The 19,339-nt window shown below is 40.8% G+C and overlaps 1 protein-coding gene across 1 annotated transcript; it reads left to right on the top strand.

The window, feature by feature from the left end:
- Positions 1-415: 415 nt before the first annotated feature.
- LOC116523648 (vomeronasal type-2 receptor 26-like) lies at positions 416-14,745 on the top strand. The gene is made up of 4 exons (XM_032238777.1): positions 416-682; positions 3,217-3,280; positions 10,004-10,581; positions 14,740-14,745. The coding sequence occupies exons 1-4, from the start codon at positions 416-418 to the stop codon at positions 14,743-14,745; spliced, it is 915 nt and encodes a 304-aa protein (XP_032094668.1).
- Positions 14,746-19,339: the final 4,594 nt, after the last annotated feature.

Genomic DNA, 19,339 nt, shown 5'->3' with positions numbered 1-19,339 from the left:
TTCTATATTCAATGCCTAATCCTTAGAGGAATAGTGTATGGTTTGTTTTCATACTTGCTAGTTTGGGTCATTTGTGAAACCTCCTTTTATGATTTTTCTGCTCTTATCCTTGAATGATATTAAATCCTTATTGCAGAGATGAACAGCACTGTTACAAATAATGATATATTTCTAACTATTATCCCCTGCAGCCTTTCTTCTCAACACTAATAAAAATTTAATGATGATGAGTGATTATCATTTGTCTCTGATTTTAAGTTTTTTATTAATTTAAAGCTCAGTATTCTTTTCGAGACAAAGAGGATTATATTGAAATATTGAAAATATTGAAAAAAAGTATTTTGTTACTGCTGTTGGTGATGATGGTAAAAATGTTTTTTTTTAAAACATTAGTTCACCTTTGGATATCTCAGTAATGGTACGTTTTATTACTGACATTCAAGTGGTTGACAAGAATTCCCAGCTCCTGCACAATCTCACACTAGGCTACAACGTCTGTGACAACTTAGTCAATACACTTGGAACTTCAGATGCCTTGATGGACATGCTCTCTACTGGAGAAGCCAATGTTCCCAACTACAGTTGTGGAAGAAAGGACAACATTTTAGCTCTTGTTGATGCAACTCTCAAGGATTACTCTATCCAGATTTCAACATTAGTAGGCCCCTACAAAGTTCCACAGGTTTGTGTATGTGTGTGTGTGTGTTTTGCTATCTGGTAAAGTAAGTGGGATGGTAATGGGTGAGTGACAGAGCGAATCATATCTTCTCTATGGAATTCAAGAGCTGTTTTTCATCATGGCCATTGTAGATATCATGGCAAGAGTTTGGGATACAGATGAGGAGGAGACAAAGATCAAAGCAAACATGGTACCTCATGTGTAGCTTCTGCTACACATATATGAAGGTGAGGAGAGGATCTATGTCCAATCAAGGTGTCTTCTGTACAAAAGAATAGTGCAGCAGTGAAGGTCATAGTTTATATGTCATCTTAACCAAATAATTATATTTTTTATGGGGGACAAATCACAGATCCATGTAAAGAATCCCAATGGATTAATTTATCCTAAGGTGTTAAATCCCATATATCTTACTGATTTATAGTGACAACTAGCATTGATTAAACACATTATTTAAAAAACTCTAACCCTAATATTTTCATAATTCATTAGAAAATGCTTGAAGAGCAATAAGAATTCTGGAGGGACATTCTACTAACTGAACTAATTAAAAAAATAACTGGCTTCTCACTGGTGGGGTCTCTATTAGTAGGATAATTTACACATGTACATAATACTTGTTAAATCCAGTTGGGTGGAAGGTGACAATACTATTTTGTATGTATATGAAATGGAATAAAAATTATCCTAGCAATTATTGGCCCATTGATCTAATATCTACGGGGGCTAAAGGAATTGCTAAGTTCCTCTTGAGTAGAGTTGAAAGCAAGTGGATGAACAAAAAAATTCTTGCTGAAGAACAAGTAAGCTTTTGAAAGACCTCAATGGAACTACACCTATATGGAGGGAAGTGTGTCCATTCAAAATTCTGTCATAGTCCACTTCAGCATCTTCATAAATGATGTGGATGAGGAGATAGAAGTGGAAGTCATCAAATTTGCAGATGACACCAAGCTGGTGGTGGGTGGATGGAGTTTATAACATATTGGAAGATGGATTCAAAATTCAGATTTATCTTGACAGAACGGAGTACTGGGCCTTATCCAATGAAATGCGATACAGTGATGAATAAAGGTGGTACTTGGCCAGTGGTGGGATTCAAATAATTTAACAACCGGTTCTCTGCCCTAATTACCAGCTGGGTAGGCATGGCTTGGTGGTCTTGTGACTGGGTGGGTGTGGCCAACTCAATGTCACTCAGGTCAATGGGCACTTCGCCTTAGCTGTTACAATGTAATAAGGGTTAACTGAAGAGGCAGTTTCTGTAAGCAGGGCAACAAAGATTAGCTAGAAACAACACCAGAATGTTTCCTTCCTGCCTTCCTTACAGGATTAGCGCTGTAAAGTGGGGGAAAAACAAAAGGAGATTTCTTTCAACAACTGGTTCTCCAAACTGCTTAGACAGTTAACAACCGGTTCTCCCGAATAGGTGCGAACTGGCTGAATCCCACCACTGTACCTAGCTCAACAGTAATAGCTGTGAAAGGGATCTAGTTGTCCTGGTAGACTATCAGTTAAGTATGCTGCCGTGTGCCAATGCAGTCCAAGGCTGCATCAACAGAGCTTTGGATAGCTGCCATATCCAGTTGGGAGCTTCTAGTTTGCTTAATTGATTTCTTGTATGCCATTTCATATAAGATCTTGTTAATATTCCATGTTTGATCATTTATATCTTGGTATGACCTAATGGCTAAGCAATGATAAGCTATTCTAATCTGTTCATCAGACAAACTTGGGCTTATTAAAAGCTAATGTTTTGGACTTGAACTAACCCCAAATATAATATAGGATTCATCATTGTTTTTACAGATAGCTTGTGGAATAGCTTCAGAGATACAGAGTGACAAGGATCAATCTCTCCCTTTTTACCAGATGATCCCCAAAGAAGGGATCAGCTACTCAAGAATTGTCCAACTGCTCCTCTATTTCAGATGGACCTTAATTGGTCTCTTTGCTGCAGATACAGAGAAGGGAGATAATTTCTTGAGGACTTTTACTCCCATGCTTCTCAGGAATGGAATTTATGTTGTTATATCAAGCCAATATTCCAAGCATGATCACACATCCATCAGGAATTCCCTCAATAAGTGGAAACAACTCAATGTCTTTGATGATCTGACAGAAAATGATTCCTCTTTGGAGAGAATTCTTCTTTTCCATTTATTATTTAAGAGATTGCCAGGACCCATTGAGGGGAAAGTTTGGATCCTGATAGTATTGGCAGAAATTGGATTCAAAAAGGACAAAGTTCTCAAATATGTCCATAGTATTTGGACCTTTAATTTTCAGGAAAAAGAAAAACCAAAAGATGATGCCTTTGAACCTTATTACTTTCTAGATCCCCAGTTTAAAGAAAAGTCTTTTCACTGTTCTTTCTCTAAGCATATCTTTTCTGTCAAAGGCTGGAGAAGATGCACCGAGAAAGCACCACTGGAGACCCAAAAGAAAGGCAAGAGTATCCGGATAAAAAAACATGAAGATACTTCCATTACCATTAAGACTCTGGCCCACACCTTGAATGCTGCATATTCATCCAGATCCAGGAGGAGAAGGAAGGAGGAGGAAAGGAGTTTGGTGACTCCAAGACGGCAGCCATGGCAGGTAAGAGGATTTGGGTTTAGCTAGTCTAGAGGAAAGAAGGTTGAGAAGTAACATGAAAGCAGTATTCCAGTACTTGAGGGGCTGCCACAAAGAAGAGAGGAGTCAATTTATTTTCCAAAGCATCCAAGGGCAGGACAAGAAACAATGCATGGAAACTAATCAAGGAGAAAAGAAATCTGATGTTGTGGCCTGTTGGTGGCCAATGGAGCTGGCAGCAGAGTCGGACAGTGAGGAGGTTGGGGAGGAACATGGGCCAGTCCTGGGGGTTGAGGAAAGCTCAGATGAGGGCTCTGCATCAGAGGCAAAGAGGGAGTTAGACAGCAGTGAGGCAGAAGAACAGCTGAAGCCTGTTCCCAGTGTGCACATGCGCAGAGGTCCCAGAAGACAAGAACAACTAACAAAGCAGGGTTGACTTAAGAGTAAAGCCACACCTTTGAGGTGATTGGCCCCTCCCAGAGGAAACAAAAGAAGCATGAATGGGCAGTGGGCTTTTGCTGGAAACAATTCATTCATTCTGTCTGGAAAGTTCTGTTTGTGATTACAGGAGACTCTGTGCAAGTTTTGCTTTGCTCTGTGTTTGGAAACTAGTTCTCTAAAGGAGATAGGGTGTGTGTAGATAAACATTCCTCTGAAAGACTGTTTGCTAAACTGTGCTGACTGTGAATGAAGAGAAATCTCAGTCATGTAAATAAAAGAGGTTTTCTTGGGATCAAGACTTTGCTTATTGTTTTCTAAGAACGCCTGAGTCAGAGCACCTGAAATTAAGGAGAAACTTCCTAACAGTGAGAACCATTAACCAATGGAATAGCAAAGCTTGCCTTCAGAAGTTGAAGGTGCAGCATCCCTGGAGATTTTTAATAAGAAACTGGACAGTCAGTTGTCTGAAATGGTATAGGCTCTCCTCCTTCCGCAGTGGGTTGGACTAAAAGACCTCCAAGGTCCCTTCCAGCTCTATTCTGATTGAACCAGCCATGGCCTGAGGACTGGGGACACCTGTTCTAGCTGGTAAACATGCAGACAAAGATATTCAGGAATCAGCCGCCCTAAATTTTCAGGCTTTAAAAAGAGCTGGTGGGAGATTTATACTTTCAGGCATGCAAGCTTCTGTGAATTTAGTCTTACATTAAAGTAGAACTATCTCATCTCACCATATTTCTGAAGCTGGTCTCCTAGGAGAAGATTAGTCTGATAACTTTCTTCTTGACAAATCCATGCTTTTTAGTAATTCCCTGTTGCTTTCAAAGAATTTATGAAAAAAACCATTGATTTGTTTCTTTCTTAAGTTATTTGGGACCTACTCTAGAACGTTCACAAATGTTATCAATTATACTTTGTGAATATGCATTTTGTCAATATATGCTTGGCAAATTTTGTAGAACTTTTGCTTTGAATAACTCTTGTTCACCTGTCTAAAAACCTTTACAAATTAGATAATTGTAGAAGAAAGATTTAAATATAGAAAGATCACATGAGATGAGAAACCAAGTTTATGATTTTAAAATTACTGGCCAATTCCATTCTAGCTTCATTCCTTTCTAAAGAAGAATCAATTTTGGAATCTTTCCAATAAAAAACTCTACTTGGATGAAAATGGAGATATGGTGGCAGATTTGAGAATCATAAGTATGGTGGTTCTACCCAAAGAAGATCCCTTCAAAATTATTTTGGGGAATTTTGAAAGGCAGAGATTAATTATCACACAAGATGCTCTTTCACAGCTAAAGTTGCTCAATAAGGTGGGTTAAATATTAGTGTCTTTCTCTGTTTTCCAAAGCCTTAAGACCCATTTCAAGTAAGATAAGCATGGCTCAATAGTAAAGTAAGTTGTTAAGTTCCAGGAGATGAATGGAGGTGAGGCCTGAGTGACTTCTAACAACTCTTTATTTACTGCCTGTGAGGCAACTGAACTCCCTGGCCAACACAGCTCCTTTTATAGGAAACTGCTCAGCCAAACAACCAATCAGGAGAGAGTATTTCCCACTCCAACAGAGGACCAGACTAAGAACTTCAACTGTCAACCATATACAATAAATAACATGCCTCCCCACTAAGATGGAGTATTATGGTCAGTATAATCACAACTTAACATAAGTAGTCTTTTAGGTAGGCAGGGCAGTGATGTGTTTGTCCCAACCTACAAGAGTCCATCTCAAGACTAATAGCTCTGGAGCCTTTACTGGGCAGAGTGGCTAATGCTGCTTCAGGTATAGCTTGCAGCAGCAGGAAGGGCTCGGTCCTTGGCCAAATGTCCTTTCTTTCCACATCTTTGACAAATGGCACTTTTTGACTTACACACCATTTGCGGGTGATTGTTGCCACAACCAGCACATGTTGGTTGCCTGTTTTCTGTGGCCACATTCTTCCCCTTGGAGGATTTGAGGTGATAGACATCACATCATTGTCTTCATCTGCTGATTCACCATGGTTAGCATCGTCATGGTGTACAGTGACTGGTTTGAGTCACGGACTAGAGCCAGCTGATCTGAGTCCCCATCCAATTTACTCCTGAATCGGAGTGGCTCATTCAGTGTTGCTCTTCCCTCCTCATGTTGGCCCCTGTAAGCCACCACTTTTTAGAGAGTTGACTTGCTGTCAGGGTCTGACCAATGACTTAATTAAATCATGAGCCTTGAGCCAAGCTTCAAAGGAAATCCACCCTGGGAGATGACCTTGACAGAGATACGGCTGGAATGTGCTTTTTTTTTTTTTTTTTACCTACGTGCTGCTTCACCACAGCTGCAAGTTCATGTTCCCATCCCACTTGCCTATCACAACTGGAGAACAGGCCAGGGATGCTTTGCAAGTTGATACTCAAAGGAATCAGATAGGTGGTCGGGGCTCAGTAACTCTTCTTTAGAGTCCAGTAGAGTTGTTTTAATGTCAAGGTTCTGAATAATGATCCCAATCAAATCAGAACTCTGAGGGGAACCTTCCTTAAATATTTTTATTGAGAACATTATATTGGCAATGATTAAATGTAAAATGAACTCAAATTGTTTCCTACCTTTCAGTATAATTAAAAGTGTCAATGTTTCCCTCCCCTGAGTGTCAAAGGTGACATTGTCCAACTAACTCAATTGGAGGCTCTTCAGGGATTCTTCTCTGTTCTCACTCAGCACCTTTGGGAAATGACCTTGGTTCCCATGGGAGTATTCCCTGTTATGTCTGGCATTGGTGGGAATAGCGTTCCAAACATTCCTCCCAATGTGTGAGAGAATCAAAAGAAAATGGTTTTAGCCAGGATTGTTTAGAGGTTGACACTTGATAAGTTTTATCTCTTAGACTTTGCATCATTATTGTTGCCCATCTCTTGACTCATTCAATCTTTTCAATAACTTTTTTAAGTGAGGTCTCCAGAAATGGACACAGGATTCCTAATGTGGTGTAACTAGAGACCTATATAACAAAAATGTTGTTGTTCTTAGTTGCAAAGTTGTGTCTGACCCATTGCGACCCATGAACAATGTTTCTCCAGGTCTTCTTGTCCTCTACCATCCCACAGAGTCCATTTAAGATCACACCTACTGCTTCAGTGACTCCATCCAGCCCTCTCATTTTCTGTCATCCCATTTTTCTTTTGCCCTCCATCTTTCCCAGCATGAGGCTCTTCTCCAGTGAGTCCTTCCTTCTCAATGGGTGGCCAAAGTATTTGAGTTTCAACTTCAGGATCTGGCCTTCTAAAGAGCAGCCAGGGTTCATCTCCTCTAGGACTGACCAGTTTGAATAACAGAATTAGGACCGCCTTTTTCCTGCTAGAAACTATCTGGGAAGTAGAAATATCCCTTTCTGACACAGGATTCATACTCATGTCCTATGTTCTGTAGCAGAAATATCCGATTTACTCTGTTTGAGGGATATGTTATCATAGCAGTTAGACTTATATACCGCTTCATAGGGCTTTCAGCCCTCTCTAAGCGGTTTACAGAGTCAGCATATTGCCCCCAACAACAATCCGGGTCCTCATTTTACCCACCTCGGAAGGATGGAAGGCTGAGTCAACCCTGAGCCGGTGAGATTTGAACAGCCGAACTGCTGAACTGCTGTCAGCCTGCAGTGCTACATTTAACCACTGCGCCACCTCGGCTATCATGATGTTACCTCCATCTCATCTAATTCCAATTCTCAAAATCAGGCAGTCAGAGTTAGTCTCAATTGACCAAGATAGCTACCATATAAACTGAAGGAATAAAGATACAAATAAAGAAAGAATATGCCCTTTAAAGTTAACTAGATTATAAAGAATTTTTCCTATATATCTCAACTGGGAGATTATTTTGGACTACTTTCAAAGGGGAACAAATTTGCAACGTTTTGTGAAATCCAGAAGAAATCTGTTGAAATCCTACAAGTGAGAGATTTCTTTCTTCATCTAATTGAATAAAATGTTAAGAAACATTTTAGAATAACATTTGTTTTAAAGCTTAACATGAACGTATCATCATACTTTACAATCATCCATGAAAAATGGAGAATTCATGTCCATACATCCACGAGGAGGAAGCCACTGATTGCCACTTAACACCTAAATCTTTTTTTTAATTTGTTCCCTCCATATTTTATCAAGCAGAAAAGCCTTTTATTGCATTGAGATATTCCAAAAGCAAAAGAGATGAACTAAATGAAGAATCTGTCAATAGTTGTATCTCCTGCAACACTTAGCAATTAGGTAGACATTCCATCCTTATGTAAGTGAAGCCCAAAGACAACTTAATATATGTTCATGTTGACTTCCATTTTCCATGGATATGAATCCTAATATATTTCTTTGGCATTTTTTGTTGTTCTTCTTAGCCTCTACCTCAGTCTAAATGTGTAGAAAATTGTCATCCAGGATTTGTCAAGAAGGTTCGAGAGGGAGAGCCAGTTTGCTGCTATGACTGTGTTCCTTGTCCAGAAGGGACCATCTCCACTCAGGACGGTGGGTTATACCAAAGAAAAAGCAGGCCTCCTGGAATTTACTTCATTCAGAGCATTTTCATGAAAGTGTAAGTTAAAAGACATATATCAGACCTTGAAGGAGGGCTAGGTTGAGTTATCAGGGTGTGGCAGATTGCACAAGCTTTACTACTGCCAGAGGAAATATCTCTTTGGGTTTTTTTTAGCTTAGATGTCTCCTTCTGCATTAATCTCTCTAGGAATTTATGATATTTGATTAATTGTCTTCCTGGAACACTTTTTGAAATGCATTCAAAATGGGCCTCCCCAGAGATGGTACTCAGCAGGTTCTGACCAGTTCTGGAGAACCAGTAGCAGAAATTTTGAGTAGTTCAGAGAACTGGTAAATACAACCTTTGACTGGCCCCACCCTCTTCTATTCTCTACCTCCCAGCTGATCGATGGAGATTTTGCAGTGTCCTTCCCCTGGCACACCTACTAAGCCATTCCACACCCACCAAGCCATGCACACAGAACCAGTAGTAAAAAAAAATTGAATCCCACCACTGGGCCTCTCCTTCTAGTTGAAGTCAATGATATCTCTGCTCTACAATGAGTGCAGCTCATTGCACACTAATCACTACTTCTTTATATAGCATTTGATGCTCAGATGAGGTACCACCACTCCCAGAAGCCATTGCAGATAATTGGCAGAAGGAGATTTCTCATAAGATATACATCATGTGAGTCCAGGATTTTAACAAGTGCCACCTGGCAGTAACAAGTAAGTTAGTCTAGACATATTAACTGATTCATTATTCATTCTAAAAATGTTGTTTCCTATGAAGTTTCTGCACATTTCACTGGAAATCATTCAAGTTCTAAGACTTCCCCAAATTTCATAGACAATTAGAAATATCGCTACTCTTGGAAGAAAAATCCAGTACGGTTCCAAGCCAGGAGAAAGATGCTGAAAATAAAATGAAGGCAGGCTATAGGAAAGGTCTGTTTGTTTGGTAGCCAGAAACTAGTGATAGAAGCATGTTTCTGGGGTGGCTGACAAAATGGGGTTGAGAATGTATGGGCTTTTATATATTCTTTAGGGCTTTGTGATTGAGATGCCTGTTCCTGTTCAAAAATATGTTTTTTAATATTTTAATGGTTATTGCTGGAACCCTATGGAATCATGTAGGGGTCATTGTTGTCTCTACAGGCAAAAAGGAAAATTCGAATCCTAGGTTTTTGTTTGTTTGAGCTAATCTTGTCAATTTTGGCTCCTTGTCTGTTGTGTTGCTTATTTGGAATTTTTGGTTGCCCTTTGCTTAGGAATAGAGTGGCCCAATCTTTCTGAATGGATACAAAATCTTAATTCCTAAAGACTAACCACTTCATGCTTCTCCTGGTGGCTGTTTACCTCTAATAGGAAGACTGGGGCTGCTTTCTGCATTTAAGAATATTTCCCTCCTCTTCTACTTCAGGGAAAATGTTCTACTCTGCATCTTTTTTAATATTAAGAATAATGCATACTTTGTTTGGGGAGGGGGCTTCCTACACTATTTTTAATAATATTCTTTTTACCTTATCCCTGTGGAGATGTGAAGAAATGAATCTTGAAAAATGGTGCTGGTATTATGATCTGTCCAAATAAAATATTTTTGAGAGGTAAACAGATATGATAGAAATATTGTTTTTTGGTTTACTCAGATGCAGAAAAATGCACCAAGTGTCTGGTTGATAAATATCCAAATGAGGACCGAGTCCAATGTATCCCCAAAATTCTAACCTACCTGTCTTATGAAGAACTCCTAGGCATCATCCAGACCTCATTTGCCCTACTTTTGTTCCTAGCCACAGGCTTTGTGTTAATCATATTCATCAAATGCCAAGACACTCCCATTGTCAAAGCCAACAACCGGGATCTCTCTTACATCCTCCTGGTCTCCCTCCTGCTTTGCTTCTTGACTCCTTTTCTCTTCATTGGTCAACCAAGGAAAGAAACCTGTCTTCTCCGTCAAATAGTTTTCAGCATCATCTTCTCAGTTGCTGTTTCTTCTGTCTTAGCCAAAACAATCACAGTGGTGCTAGCTTTCCTGGCCACAAAACCAGGGAGCCGAGTGAAGAAATGGTTGGGGAAGAGTTTGGCCAACTCCATTATCTTTTTTTGTTCTGCCATTCAAATGATCATTTGCTCCATTTGGCTGGGCATTTCTCCTCCATTTCCTGACTCTGACCTCCACTCCCAGCCTGGAGAGATCATCCTGCAATGCAACGAAGGGGCTGTTGTCATGTTCTACGTCACCCTCAGCTACATGGGCTTCCTGGCTGCCATCTGTTTCACGGTGGCTTTCCTGGCCAGGAATCTGCCTGGGGCCTTCAACGAAGCCAAGCTGATCACCTTCAGCATGCTGGTCTTCTGCAGTGTTTGGGTGACATTTGTTCCCACCTATCTGAGCACCAAAGGGAAATACATGGTGGCTGTTCAGGTCTTCTCCATCTTGGCCTCCAGTGCTGGGCTGCTGGGTTGCATCTTCATCCCCAAGTGCTACATTATCCTCCTCAGGCCAAACCTGAATACAAGGGAGCAGCTCACAACTAGAAGAAATATGGAAATGTGAAGTGGAGGAATTTCAACTCTCAACAGTCCAAGTCTAGCAAAAGGTGTTCACCATTCGTTTACTAAACAATTTGTTGGAAATAATTAAAAGGCACCTGGAAGACAGTATTGTGGGGAAAACATGTTTTTCAAGAAGTGGGAGCGTGTTATCAAATAGAAATAGAAGGAATGCAACCGGCAGGCTTGAAACCCTGATTTCTCATTACAGAAATTTCTATAGCAATGTGAATAATGGGTTTCTTTTTATTTAGACCATTACTGTTCCTTGAAAATAATAACAGTAGATGGACAAGAAAGAATCTTGAGGTTTGCTAATTATGAATATTCAAGCTTTCATAATATCTAAATATTCATATGTGTCAGCATTCCAAGTATCATGCAGAATTAAATCAGAGTCCAAGGTAAAATGATCCTTAAAGTTCCAATTTAATCAGTCAGACATCTTAGCACATCTGTGAAATCCCAATTCTGAAAACTTCCTGAGATTCCACCCAGTTGAAAGTTCATGATCATGTCCCCACACCCATAAATCCATCACATGGTCTAATCTTCCTCTGCCACACTGCCATGGGCTTCTAGAAAAGAATGACAGCAACACATTCCACAATTCTACTCCTTTCTATTCCCCCCTCCCAATTACTACAATAATGAAACAGCATAGTTGTCAGCCTCCGCTTTGCTGCTGCTTCGGCTGCCATTGAAACGGGGAGGGGGGGCATGGTATTTGGGAGGGGACTGATTGTTGTGCTGGAGGAAGATTCTAGAGTTTGAACTGTCCACCTTACTGCGCATGTGGAGGAGGAGTGTTTCCCGCCAAGGCCAATGGAACCAGCATTCCATCCTGGTGATGCCTTTTGAAGTTATCTCACACCTGACACTTGGGAGAATTATGATTGGACTGTGCACGGGATGCCAAGGGGAGTGGAATGAATTATACAATATATTATTTGCTTTCACGCCTAAATAATCAGACTTTGCTTTGCTTCGCTTCTGTTCATTTATAATTAGTAAAAGTACACTTGATTTCTGTCAATGGAGTCCTGTGGTTTTCTTTCCTGATTTTTGAATGAAGGAGTGCTGACAATAGTGAAATAATAGAAAGTATGGCAGGCCAAAGATCCTAAAAGGAACATAACTACAGGCCTGACAATATGTATGATTAACATTAATTAATATTTATTAAATATAAAATAATTAAGTATCAATTAATTATCAAATAAGTAAAAAAGGGACATAGTGGCACAGTGGCTGAGACACTGAGCTTGTCAATCAGAATGTTCAGCAGTTTGGCAGTTCGAATCCCTAGCACTGCATAACAAAGTGAGTTCCCGTTATTTGTCCCAGCTTCTGCCAACCTAGCAGTTCGAAAGCTTGTAAATATGTAAGTAGAAAAATAGAATCCACCTTTGTTGGGAAGGTGACAGTATTCTGTGTGCCTTCGGCATTTAGTCATGCCAGCCACATGACCATGGAGACATCTTTGGACAGCGCTGGCTCTTCAGCTTTGTAACAGAGATGAGCACAGCCCCTAGAGTTGGGAATGACTAGCACATATGTGCGAGAGGAACCTTTACTTTTTATTCATAATTAACATTTTGTCTTCCTTTCCTGAAATGTATATATTTGACTGCAATTCTTTTGTCTTAGATTTTTCTCCTACTATTTTCTGGAGAGAAACTTCTCCAGTACTTACTGAATAAATAATAACTACAATGAGACTTGATTATTGTTTTTTGGGGTCCTATTTTTAATTCCACAGAAAGGGGCATCACCAGTGGGATTCACAATCTTTGTACTGCAAACAGGTGGGGCACCCTTATAGAGTGTTCTGAGACCGATCCAATGTTCCTTCCCACTGCCACATACTGGCCCTGTTTAGGAGTGTGTGTGTGTGTAATAGCTATGAAATTGACGTTCCCAACACACCAGTGGCTCAACAATAACCAGGTAATTCTAATGATGAAGAATGGATTAGCCTGGGAAGGGTCCAAACTGTACGTCCCCACAGGGTTGAGGCTGGAAGTTCTACAGCGAAGCCATGGGGCAGAACTAGGAGGCCACTTTGGATTCCTAAAAACGCTCCACCATGCCAGGCATCAATTTTGGTGGCCAAAGATGGAATCAGAGGTGGAGGATTACGTAAAAAGCTGTGCTACTTGTGCAACAATGAAACCATGGCCAGAGAAATCTTCTGGACTGCTACAATGAGTGGCCAGCCCTAACCAACCATGGGAATAAGTTGCAATGGACTTTATCATGGAACTAACAGACAGCAGTGGGAACAAAGTAATTTGAACAGTTATTGATTTAGTTTCCAGGCAGGTGCACTTCATCGCTTGTTCAGGTTTGCCGTCTGCAAAGAAATTAGTGAAAATGTTTGTGAAACACATTTATCGCTTACACAAATTGCCCAAGAGGATCATTTCAGACTGCGGAGTCCAGTTCAAAGCCAAGTTCTGGAGAGAGGTCCTGAGATCCATTGGGTCCACACAAGAAGTTAGCTCAGAGGTTCATCCCAGCATGAACTGCGCAGCAGAGAGAGCCAATGTGGTGGTGGAACAATACATCCGGTGGTATGTGGACTATCAGCAAGACAATTGGTCAGACTTGCTACCCTTCACTGAAGTGGCATACAACGATGCGGTCCATAGCATCTTGGGATTAACAGTTTTCCAGATTACCAGTGACATGAAATTTGTTGCCATGCCTGAGCTGCCTAGAGAACCTCCCTTCTCCATGTCTTTGAATGAATGGATGGACATACTAAAGAAAGGATGGGAGAATACAAAGAAGGCTCTAGCAGATGCGGCAGAAGCTGATAAACACTCCTCGCTCCAAACCCCCTTCCATGTGGGGGACAAAGTTTCTTTGTCTACCAAATACATAAGATTAAGAATGCCTAGCAAGGAATTTGGTCCAAATTTCTAGGTCTATTCCCAATAGTGAAGATAGTTAACCCAGTTACAGTTCAACTCAGTCTACCCAGAAGTCTAGGGAACATTGGCCCAGAATTTCATTCTAGCTTGCTGAAACCAGTAATTGGGTCTAGCACAAGACCATCCACCCAAGCTTTCCCTCCTGCTGTAGTAATAGAAGGGGAAACAAAATCTGAGGTGGAAAAGATTGTAGACTCCAGGCTGAATAGGGGTTCCTTACAGTATTTAGTGCAATGGAAGGATTACCCTTTGTTTGGGTGAAAAGCTGGAATTTAAAAGTGGAGAAGTTAGTAGAACAATTCCATGATAAGTTTCCTGATAAGCCAAAGGGTCCCCTGGGAGTGGAAGAGGTGGTTAATTGTGTTATGTTAACTTTTATGTTATTCTCTTTTCAGGAAACATTTTTCTTCTGAGGAGAGGCCGCCTGTCAGGCCTGCAGTTATATCTCTTTTAGGATCTTTGGCCTGCCACACTCTCTCTTATTTCATTATGCTGTTTCATTAGTGTAGTAGTTGGGAGGGGGGAATAGAAAGGAGTAGAATGGTGGAATGTGTTGTTGTCATTCTTTTCTAGAAGCCCAAGGTCATCTTTTGTCTCCGCATCTCTGCAACTGACTAGAAGCAGCTGGGTGGAGATGCCAGCGTGGAAGAAGTTTGGACCATGTGATGGATTTGTGGGTGTGGGGACAAGATCATGAACTTTTAACTGGGTGGGATTCTGATGTAATTTCCAGAATTGGGATTCCACAGCACGATGCCAACATGTCTGACTTATTAAATTGGAACTTTAAGGATAGCTCTGCCTTGGACTCTGATTTAATTCTGCATGATATTTGGAACGCTGACATTCAGGTTTTAATTCAATATGTCCCTGCGTCATCTTCTCCAACCACATTCGAATTCTTGCCCAGTATTTTTCTGCTTTTATATGTCCACCACATGTGATAATATGACCCTGGCGTTTTGTGGCATTTCCAACATTTGGAGAATTCTGGCTCCTTCATGAGGCAATCTATGCTGTGATTGTTTCCTTAGGTGTAAAGGGGGAGCTTCCTTGTTTTCCCACCTTTTTCCTTCTGTGTGCTCTATATACTCTTTGATTTACCTCATGATCTTCCTTTGTTCCTAACTGTCTGCTGTAAATTTGAATAAGTATATTTATTTATATAAAATTACAAGTTTGTGTCAGTATCCCCAACTTCATTTGGACAACTCCTTCTTGACCAGGGGGCTGGACTAGAAGACCTCTAAAATCCCTTTCAACTCATTCTAGTCTATTGTATTCTGTTCTGTTCCATTCCATTCCATTCTATTCGTTGCTGTGTGGTTCCTAATAATGTGATTAAAATCATAACTACTTAAAAACTGCAGTATCATCTTTGTCCCATTACATCAGCCTTTCGCACCTGGACAGGAAGTAAAAGTATTTTTTTTATTAAAAATTTTTGAAAAAAAACTTTTACAAATGTTTACCTCCCTCCCCCTACCCACCCCACCCAAACCCAACCCCCCCAACCCCCCCCGACTTTCCAGAACCAGTACAGGGTATAAATCTTTAACAAAGATTTTCTAAAATAAACTTAAAAAGAAGTTAGTATCATCTTCCATTTGAGCTTTAACTTCTCTTTGCTAGTCTAACTCTAAACAGATTATATCATTCCTTGTTTCTTCAGTAATAAACTATCTGGAATTTCTTAGTCCCATATTTATTTTGAGTATAGTCAATCCATCTTCTCCACTCCAATTTATATCTCTTATTTGAGTGATCCTTGAGATATGCTGATATTTTAGGCATCTCTGCTAGGTTTCTTACTTTTAATGTCCATAAAGTAAAGTAAAAGTATTTTATAGACCTAATCAATTAAGGACTCTGATTGGTGATGCTTAGGAAGTGCCTTCTCTGCCATTTCCCTGGAGGTGAAGCAGTGCCCCACTCTCCTGACCTTCCAAAAAGGAATTAAAACATGGCTGAAGCTGATTAGACCTCCCTTCACCATTTAATTGATTTCAATAGTGTTCACTCACTCTTGCCTCCTTTTCATTTTTAACTTTTATATATACTGTTTTACATTTTAACATTCTATTGTACACTGCCCAGAGATGGGTGGTTTATAAATGTGAGACACAAATCAATAAGAGCCGAGGTGGCGCAGTGGTTAGGGTGCAGTACTGCAGGCCACTTCAGCTGGCTGTGATCTGCAGATCAGCGGTTCAAACCTCACCGGCTCAAGGTCGGCTCAGCCTTCCATCCTTCCGAGGTGGGTGAAATGAGGACCCAGACTGTGGGGCCAAATTGCTGACTCAATTTGCTAAAAAATCTGTAAACCGCTTAGAGAGGGATGAAAGCCCTATGAAGCGGTATATAAGTCTAATAAATAAATAAATAAATAAATAAATAAATAAATAAATAAATAAATAAAGAAAGAAAGAAAGAAAGAAAGAAAATAATACAAAACAATTCCAAATCTAAATCCACAGCTATGCCATGTACCCAAGAGAGAGACGCTGAGCCATTTGATATTTCCTTGATTGTTTATTTTTGTGCCCTTCCACTAAAACATGCTAATTTTAGCATCCATCCACAGTTTTGAGGGAATGTTCTGGCTGCTTAAGATGCTTTGTGTTGTTTCAAAATAAGTGTTTCTGAAGCTCCTATTGAAGGTTATTTGGCTATTCAGCTATTGACTTATCTAATTGTGTGGTCCATTTTACTCTGCAGAATTTTACAATTGGATAAGTATTGCTCTTGTGCATTAGTCTGGTGGAGGTTTAGCCAGGTAAGGCTAAGCATAGAATAAGTGGGAAACACTATCAACTTGGAGAGAAACTTTAAAAGAGAAACTGTAAACAATTTCGAGATACAATTATGTTCTGGCTCCCCTCCATCTGATAATGAACAGACACAGGCTTAGCTGTTTGCCACTCTTTATTCACAGCAATTATAATCCTGTTGGCTGAAAGCCCAGACACGACTCACTGGCAAGACATTGGCAGCAACCCAGACTCCAACAGACACAGGAACACAAGATAGACCAGACAATGAGTTCTCCAGATTATTATGAATGGTTGTGTCCATCAATAGGACTCCTCCCAAAGTCTCTTCTTATATACTCTCTTGGGAGGGACCGAGCCACAACCACCTGGGCTTGATTATCTCTTATGAGTCTATCTCCGTAACTGCTGCCTCCGTTTCTCCTGGCATCAGGAACAAACTCTCTTTGATCTTCCCCATTGCTCCATGCCTCAGGCGCCTCCTGGTGGCCAATCAGCCTCTGTGGTCCCTGCTCTGAGTCTGACCCCTGTTCAGGGTCCTCCACATCTTCCACAGCAGACTCACTATCCTCCCTATCGGAGTCCATCGGCAGCTCCAACGGACCACAACACAATTGTGTTGTGTGCTGGGCCACAACACAATTATATACACTATAACATGGGGGTCAAACTCGCACCATCATGGTGTTGTCATGTTAAGTATCATGACTTTTTTCTCCTTCACTAAGATGGGCATATGTGTGGCCAGCATGGCCACCACTTTGACACCCCTGGTGTATAAGATTACACTTGGAACTGTTCCAATGTGTAAGCTCTTTATATTGGTATTAGTCCAAAAGTTAAATGGAAAAGACATTGTAGATTAACCTTTCAAATCAAATTAGAAGATATTTATTGGAGCTTTTCATGGAACCTATGGAAGCCCATCTGGACAGCAAATCACATCACATCATCACTGGCTGTGAGGTGAGGCCATACATCAGTCCTGCATCTGGTTTCAATGGTTAGATGACATAGACCAGGAATGTCAAACTGGATTTCTTCGAGGGCCGGATCACCATTGTGGTTCTCCTTTGTGGTCCAGCCCAGGGGGGGAGGTGGAACAGATGCCTCCTGCAGCACCCTATCAGCCAAAACTGGATGTGGAGGGCATGTAAGACACCCCCTGCACCTCATTCTCAGCCTGGATGGACAATTGCAGCACTTTGCTACCCAAAACAAGGCATAGGGGCACTGCACGAGGCCGGCCCCATGTCCCATTCTTGGCCTGGACAGCCTCCTGTAGCACTTTGCTGGCCAGAACAGGGCACAGGGGATTACACCCCCCACCGGGACTCATTTTGATTTCCACAGGCACAGTGGGCCAATCTTTTACTATTTCCAGGCTGCCCACCAGCCAGATTTAAGCACCCATGGGCTGGATCTGACCCATGGACCTTGAGTATAACACCCCTGGCCTAGACATTGGTATTTGAACATAGATCTTTTTCACATTTATATTTTATTGTATTTACTAATCTGTTGTGGCCCAGCAGGTGCCGTTGGAGCTGCCACCAGACTCCGACAGTGAGGGGCCCTCTGAGTCGGCTCTGGAGGAGGTGGAGGACCCTGGACAGGACTCCAATTCCGAGCAGGGCACAGAGAGGCTGGTTGGCCACCAGGTGGTGCCTGAGCCTTGGACCAGTGGGGAGGAGACAAGGGAGAATGATCCAGAAGCCAGCAGTGAGTTGTTCCTGGATGCACGCCATCAAAGAGCTACTAGGCATCAGGAACAATTACGCAATTACAGGAGGTAATTGTGCTCAGTTGGTGGTCATTAGGCTCCTCTTCAGACTATAAAAGCTACTTGTGCACACGGCCCTTTTTGAAGAAGTCAACGCAGGATTGAATGTTGGAGGACAGTACTGAGAGCTTGGCAGGCTGGATTGCTGCCAAGCCTTATCTATGTTTATTGCTGCCTGAGTTTGTCTGAGTTTCTGCCAAGGTCCTTATCTGTTTGTTCTGCTTGACTTTCAGCCACTGAGGTTTTGGTATCTTGCTAATTAAAGTACATTCCAGTTAAGCTTGTCTCGGCATTCGTTACTGGATGGAGGAGGGGGTCAGAACACTAATCTAAATGAAATGTTAATCTAGATTGCTAGTCCATGTATGATATGTGATGTCTTAAATAAATCAATAAATCTAGGCAGCCTTGAAAGATGACACAAATTTGAAGAAAAGAAGAAAAGAAAATAGAAGAAAACAGGAGTCAGAATTTTATTAGTGGGTCTTAAGGATGATTGGAAGGAAAAATGTAAATTTGGTTTATCTGATTGTGGTTAAATAATGAGTACTTATTTCTGGTGATGAATTATTATCTGTGTTAATTTGGAAATGTCTACTGGAATAATGGATGTGATTTTTGATATCTAAACAGGGGGTGAGAAGTCATCATTCTCAGAGAAATATCTTGATATCTCCCTTGAGGGAAAAATACCAAGAAATATACACAAAATTATGTTAAATAGGTGCAAGAGATTAAAAGGTGAAAGTTGAAGAAAATTAAAGTTACCTTAGTTAGTCTCAATTGCAATAATCAAAAGGAAGATTCCAATCATAACAATTTAGTTAAAATGGCAGCAATCAGAATCTCAGAAAGAACAAACAGTTTCAATCCTGAGCTACAAATATTATCCTGTATGAGTACCTTTGTCCCCAAACAGACAGTAATTGCCTTTCTCTAAATGGGATTCTGCCTACAGGCCTATTAGAAAATTTCCCTAGAAAAATAGCCTATTTGATCACACATTAAGATGCCACTTTTCTTGGTCACGTCTCTCTACAAGATTTGGGGCCAAATTCTTCAGTCTCCCTCATTGGCCCA

The sequence above is a fragment of the Thamnophis elegans genome, unplaced genomic scaffold (genome assembly GCF_009769535.1).
Source record: "Thamnophis elegans isolate rThaEle1 unplaced genomic scaffold, rThaEle1.pri scaffold_80_arrow_ctg1, whole genome shotgun sequence".
Taxonomy (NCBI): domain Eukaryota; kingdom Metazoa; phylum Chordata; class Lepidosauria; order Squamata; family Colubridae; genus Thamnophis; species Thamnophis elegans.
Note: the sequence above shows the minus strand (reverse complement) of the source record. Positions and strands in the feature narration are given on the sequence as shown.

What these genes read in the sequence shown, in the direction of transcription:
- LOC116523648 (XM_032238777.1), top strand. Translation starts at nt 416, where the DNA reads ATGGTACGTTTTATTACTGACATTCAAGTGGTTGACAAGAATTCCCAG. An exon ending in GCCCCTACAAAGTTCCACAG is followed by an intron (nt 683 to 3,216) that starts GTTTGTGTATGT and finishes ATATTCATCCAG; the next exon opens with ATCCAGGAGGAGAAGGAAGG. An exon ending in CAAGACGGCAGCCATGGCAG is followed by an intron (nt 3,281 to 10,003) that starts GTAAGAGGATTT and finishes TTTTGTTCCTAG; the next exon opens with CCACAGGCTTTGTGTTAATC.